The sequence below is a fragment of the Chiloscyllium plagiosum genome, chromosome 4 (assembly GCF_004010195.1).
Source record: "Chiloscyllium plagiosum isolate BGI_BamShark_2017 chromosome 4, ASM401019v2, whole genome shotgun sequence".
NCBI classification, from domain to species: Eukaryota; Metazoa; Chordata; class Chondrichthyes; order Orectolobiformes; family Hemiscylliidae; genus Chiloscyllium; species Chiloscyllium plagiosum.
In genome coordinates, this window is record NC_057713.1 from 134,724,580 (window position 1) to 134,731,548 (window position 6,969).

The 6,969-nt window shown below is 41.5% G+C and overlaps 1 protein-coding gene across 2 annotated transcripts in view; it reads right to left on the reverse strand.

Moving 5' to 3' along the window:
• The window catches only part of LOC122549455 (sodium/potassium-transporting ATPase subunit beta-1-interacting protein 3-like), a 475,134-nt gene that overhangs the window by 21,974 nt on the left and 446,191 nt on the right, over nt 1-6,969 (reverse strand). Inside the window, exon 5 of one of the 2 annotated variants that reach the window (XM_043689300.1) lies at nt 867-927. In XM_043689300.1, the coding sequence (XP_043545235.1) occupies nt 867-927 (61 nt within the window). Of the gene's footprint in view, nt 1-826; nt 928-6,969 lie in introns of both variants that reach the window. The other variant, XM_043689301.1, reaches the window with a different exon arrangement.

Sequence of the window (6,969 nt, forward strand, 5' to 3'; positions counted from 1 at the left end):
TAACCGCCCTGCTTTTAAACTCAAGCCCTTTCCCAATGAAGGATAAAATTCCATTTGCCGCCTTAATTACCTGTTGTAACTGCAGACCAACCTTCTGTGCTTCATGCACAGGGACACCCATAGCAGCACGCTGCAACATTTTACTGTTCAAATACTGTTGTGCCTACCAAAATGGATGACCTCACAATTACCAGCACTGTTCTCCATCTGCCAGATCTTTGCCCACTCACTTAAACTACATTCCTTTGCACAGTTTCACAGTCTTCTGCACTTTGCTCTACCACTTAGCTGAGTGACATCTGCAAACTTTGACACACTACATGTGGATCTCAGCTCCAAATCATCCATGTAAATTGGAATCATTGTTAGCATTTTAAAAGAACCCTAGTAAAGGATTGTGATTCAGTGCAATCACCAGTGGCTGTAGGAAGCAAACAAAAGAATGAGTGACCAGGTCCCTAGCTCAGGTAAACTGGTTAATGTCAACAATCTGAGCACTCCAGTCAGTATCAGATAACACACAAATGGGGGTTGAATTCAGAATCCTGAACAGTAAAAAGTTGTTTTCCTTAACTTGTGGAATATTTGTCACAGTCCCTGGAATTATGTGAAAGTCAGATGACGGGCAACTTATTTTTAAGTCCATTTGAATTCAATTAAATAAACTGTGAGACATCTGACCTAATACTCCAGTCGTGGTATCAGATTGACAATGTTGAAGAGAAGTTCTGTTTAAAGAAAATCCTTATTACTTTGTTGCATTCTTGCCGAGATATAGAATTAATCTATGGCAAATTTAATCATTATAGCAAAGATCATGGCTCACCCGAGAGTGATCCAGAGATGGATGGGTTTTCAGTACTTACAGGTGTCCTCATCCTCGGTGAAAATACTGATCACATAGCAGGCATAGACAAAGCCAATCAGCTGTAGGGAGAACAGAAACAGAGAAGTGAAAGTTACATCCTGATGGAAGTAGTTTTCAATGTATTTCACAATCCTTGGAATAGAACTGACTGATTTTATTCTTTATTATTCTTTCCTTAATTCTAAAAAAAATTAAATAACGCAGAGAGTAAAATAAGATGTAACACTGGAGACCAGCTCAACAGAGTACATCCTTTACAGACCACTCCCCAATGCTACCTGGCTTGCTTTTTCTTCCAGCCTCCTGCCTGTCTACTTTGGATTCCAGCATCTGCAGGTTTTTTTTTGTCTCTTTATGGAGCACTTAACTCCCGTTTTGGGGAACCGGAAATTCTAAATGTTATTAATTTTTAATTGATTTATTTAAGTTAATTCTCAGGGCTGCAAAGTTTCTGAAATCGAGTCAAATTTTGTGTTTCACATTTAACTTAAGCATAAACTTTCACAGTGGTCATCAGTGGTACACTTAGCTGTCCATTTGTGACAGCACTCTGTTAATTTAACGACTAGCTCATTTTGGTTCCTACGCTGAGGCTCTGACTCAAATCTCTGGGATTTTTGCTCAGATAAATAAAGAAGGATTTTGAGAATGCAGGGAGAGAATAATCTGGAGTCCAATATGGAGTATAGGTTCCATATAGTACAAGGAAAGGGTGCTGTTCTGGTATTTCATCAAACAAGAAATGGTCTGAGAGAGAGACTAAGAGGTTAGCAAACCCGAGAGCTGAAGTCCAGACACATTCATTAAATGTGCAGGAAACTGATTGGTTGGTACAGTTTTTTTAAAAATGAACTCTAGAGGGACCTAAGTACTGTGTTAAACTTACAGCTTACTTGTTTAAACACCTTAATATAGTTAAACAAAAGACAGAAGAACTGAAGATGTTGGAAATTAGAAACAAAAACAGGAATGGCTGGGAAAACTCAGCAGGTCTGGCAGCATCTGTGGAAAGAAAGCAGTCAGTGAATTGGGCTTGGAGGTCACTTGCCTGTGGGGATCGTAGCTGCAGTCTGCTTTGGAAAATGATACTGCTGCCATTCACGCTATTTTCACCCATCTCCCCCTCAACAATCCATAAAGTTCAGATGGAGTGAAATGTGAGTTTGTCCATTTTTACAGGAGGAATAGGAAAACAGAATCTTATTTAAATGGCTGGGCTACAGAACACTGCAGTTATTTTTAATGGAGAGTTTATCCTTATATAGAATATGGGCATTGCTCACATTAGTTTCCAGTCCTTAACAACCCTTATTGAGCAGCTTGCAGCTGTTTCAGTGGACAGTTCAGAGTCTACCACATCACTGTGCCTATTGAGATAGATATAGGCCAGACCAGGTAATGATAGGTCTCTCATTATACAGAGAGATATAGAGGCCTGCTGATGATGCTAACCTGAGGGTCAGCGTGCCTTAGGTGAGGGGAGAGGCTGAGAAGGAGAATCCTTCAATGTAACCTATGCTGTTGACATCGCTCACCTGCCGTCCTGTCAAGTGAGCTAACCACCCACAAACAGCATTAATCAGCCTGATCATTGGTCCACGGTTATCATTGCCAAACTTTTAATTCCAGATTTTATTATATTCAAATTTTGCCATTTGGCGAGATTGGGTGAGAAACCACCTCACCAGGACAGTAGGCTGGGGTTCTGGATATTTGGTCCAGTTACGTTACCAGCAGATCACCAGCATTGCAGGAGAGGAGATGTCAGGCCACAGGCAAAGCTAGGGCCAAATAACCTCCTCCTGCTCCTATCTCTTCTGATTTTGTGTAAGACGCCAATTCTATAACGCACATTATTAAGGCACTGACCCCCATTATCATTATGTATGTAGAACTAAAGTAAAATCATTTTTCAAACCTTACCCTTAACTAACAATCTTTTAAAAGTATTTTAAGAATCCTTGAATAATTAGCACTTCTTTCAAAAACAGAGCTGCTAAACATAAAACACATCTTAATTATTTATGATGCTCTTCCTAATTCACATAATCACAAAGAGAAAAGGAAACAATTTTTTATTAAATTTGACTGATTGCAAATTCTCTTTGAAATCATCTTTAATTACAGAGCACACATGCATCTATTTTTCACTTTCAATTATTAATGTCATCACAGATTATCTTTTAAGTTGTTGACACACAGACCTGTCAGGAACTCAGAATGCAATACTGTACCGACAGCATGAGTCACTGCTCATTGGGCAATTTCCCAATTAGTATTGTGGGATTTGTTTCAATTATTGGGTAATGTTTTGATTTTAATTACAAAAGACAGCGAAAGCCCTGTTCATGTTCCAGCAATGTCAGCCTCACTTACATAATGCAAAACTATACCACAATCCACTATTGCCATGAGAAAACAGAATAGACTGAGGCAGATCTAGGTCAAGTGAATAGTTTACAAGCACTTTGTAGCTGTTACTGTCTAGCTGTTAATATTAATGAGCTGCTGCTGAGATTACTGTTACTTTTGGTTGGATTAACTAACTGTCAGTTTTACTTTGAGCTGTTCTGAAATATCCACCTTAAATATGTGCACAACAGGCAATCTAATCAGAGAATAAAATCAATTGTACTGACAAGCAGCTTTGAAATACAACAATGGGGCTTCTTCTTATGCTGTCTGTCCAAAGGCAGGTGCAACAGTGCCACAGCATTCACCATGAGTATTGAAGGAGGCAGATCCTGAATACACCAGAATGCTGTTTGCAGCCACCAGCTGTCTAGCCAACTGAGCTACCCAACTCCCCAAAGTACCCAGGTTGCTATGGCAACAAATACTTTTCCATGAAATGGCCAAGTTAATCCAGAGACCCAGGTAACAGCCTGGAGGGCCAACTTCAAATCCCGCAGATGGTGGAATTTGAATTCAATAAAAATCTGGAATTAAAGAGACTAATGGTGGTGATGAAACAATTGTTGGAAAAACCCACCTGGTTCACTAATGTCCTTCAGGCAAGGAAATAGCCATCCTTACCTGGTCTGGTCTATATGTGTCTCCAGACCCACAGCAATGTAGATAACTTTTAACTGCCCTCTGGGTAATTAGGGATGGGCAATAAATGCTGACCCAGTCAGAGATGCCATCATTCTATGAATGAATAAAAGCAAATGCTGTAGTCCTTTGATGGTGATGGTAGGGGCCTCAGTCTCTTTCTCTCACATTGACCAAGGCTCTCTCCCACTCTTACAGCCTGTCATTGACAGATTGGAAGGATTTATGAGTTGTTACTCATCTTGGGTCAGTTATGAGCACAGCTCCCATGACCATCAGGGCCTGGACAGGAGCTCAAATCCTTAGCTTCAAGGTGGGGACGCTAGCCTCTAAATGGGCCACTGTCATCAAAACCTCATACGGACCTTTTAACCAGCTTCAGTGGCAAGAGGAAGGGCCAGGACAGCACTTTCCTGAGCAATATTAGAAGGATTGAGCATTATTGACAGAGAAAACCCAAGTGCTCGGGGCCAAATTATGATTGAAATGAATGAAGGATAATACCCACCTTTCTTCAATGAGCATCTGTTGTGACAGGAAGGGAGAATATAATATTCAGGAGCTCAAAGAATGTTTATTAAAGTCATCAGAACTGCAGGGAAAGTAACTTAGATTAGCTGTGAAATAACTACACAGAGGCTGGTATACCATCACCAAGTCACCCTTTGTCTATACACGAACAGTATTTGATTTTAGTACGGTCTCATTTCGAGCCAGGGACCAGAGTGTCAGTATCTCTGACAATGCTGCCTTTACCTGTCAGCCAGGGCTCTCTGATTGGATCAAATTAACAACCCTAATCAGGGAACTCATATTCTATGATGTCCAGCTGGCTAACTGTGTTAATCCTCTTTACTATTCAACAGAATAATCTCCTGCTCCCAGAACATGCATAAAACATCCTCTCTGCTAACAGTATCATTGTTCAATGCTGAAAGATGCAGAGCAATGGAATGGATTAACTAGATGTATTGAGGAAATAGGACAGTGTTTAACTGCACAAAGGAGGAACAACTAGTGTTGGCAGGAGGACGATCATACTTCCTGATACAGCACACGGAGTTTCAGACCTCCGAAGCTGCTTATCAATATTGATTTCTGTCTGAACTGAATTGTGAGATGGTACAGAATGTTTTCCAAAGTCTGCATGTGTAGAGAAAAGTTTATTACTTGAATCTGTAGCAGATTTACAGTTGTCTGCTCAGCAGTCAGCCAAGGACCACAAAATGAACCCTGAAACATCTACAGAAAATCTTTTCTCAAATCTTGCCAAAGATGGGTGGCATGGTGGCTCAGTGGTTAGCACTGCTGCCTCACAGTGCCAGGAATCTGGGTTTGATTTCAGTCTTCGGTGTGGAGTTTGCACATTACCCCCCACTCCCCACCGCCCCACCCTCCCCTGCCCCGTGCCTCTGGGTGCTCCAGTTTCCCCCACTTCAAAAGATGTGTAGGTTAGGTGGATTAGCCATGGGAAATACAGGGTTACAGGGAAAGGTAATGAGTTTGGATAGGAAGCTCTTCGGAGAGTCAGTCTGGACTTGTTGGGCCAAATGGCCTGTTTCCACACTGTAGGGATTCTATGAATGATTCTATGATCTATGATGTAATGAGAGAGCATCTTTTTTCTGAATGCTCAAACCATTTGCATAGACACTTGGGGCTCAACTCTTGAAGATGCAATTTTGAATGGGTTTGAACATTGATGAGATGGAAGCCCACATTGATGAGATGGAAGCCCACGTTGGTGAGATGAAAGCCTACCTTGAGGCAGTGTATTTTAGTTGCCCAAATTTGGCACTTAAAAAGATTAATAGTTATGTTTAAGCAGCATTGGTGTCTCTGCAGTAGTGAAATATCAGGCCGGTATACTTCATAAAATCTCTACATTACAGAAAGTGGCTATATGACTCAATGAGACTGCACCAACGCTCCAAAGAGCATCATCCCCCCCTACCTTAATCCAACATTTCCCACAGCCAATTCACCTGACCTGCACATCTTTGGACTGTGGGAGGAAACTGGAGGAAACTCACGCAGACACGGGGTGAATATGCAAACTCCACACATACAGTCATCCAAGGCTGGAATCATTCCCAGGTCCCTGGTACTGTGAGGTACCAGTGCTAACCACTGAGCCACCAATTGCCTGTAATATGCTGTGATCTTAAACTATTGTGCCAGCTATAAACCATCAGTGTTCTCGTGCACAAAATCTATGTTGCCTAAACTGCAGTTTTCAGAACGCATAAAAGACTGGGCAGTTTGATAGAAAATGACACTCCTAAAGCATTGATATCTCAAGGATAAGTATGAATGCTGACAGTAACATCTAATCTTGTATCTAAATAATATCATTTCTTATACCTGGTTTGGATGTTGAGACTGTTGTCTGAGTAATGAATGTCACATTATTAGCTTCTCTTTTCCTCCTTGGTAACTACTTAAGGCAGTTCAATCTATTTCTGGTGGGAGCCTAACCACCTAATTTAAAGTCCTCATGAAAATTGTAGTCAGTGGCCTCATGAGTTGAGATTGGTAACTTGTGTTTTTTTTCCATTTTTAGCCTCTACAGCTATGTTTATGTTGAAATACAGGGCCAATGGGGAGGATTAACATCATTTTTTAATGTAATTGTAGCTTTTTTATTTTTTGGGTTTACTGGGCCTATTAAGATGAACTCAGGCAGCATCCGACGAGCAGCAAAATCGACGTTTCGGGCAAAAGCCTTTCATCAGGAATAAAGGCAGAGAGCCTGAAGCGTGGAGAGATAAGCTAGAGGAGGGTGGGGGTGGGGAGAAAGTAGCATAGAGTACAATAGGTGAGTGGGGGAGGAGATGAAGGTGATAGGTCAGGGAGGAGAGGGTGGAGTGGATAGGTGGAAAAGGAGCTAGGCAGGTCGGACAAGTCCGGACAAGTCAAGGGGACAGTGCGGAGCTAGAAGTTTGAAACTAGGATGAGGTGGGGGAAGGGGAAATGAGGAAGCTGTTGAAGTCCACATTGATGCCCTGGGGTTGAAGTGTTCCGAGGCAGAAGATGAGGCGTTCTTC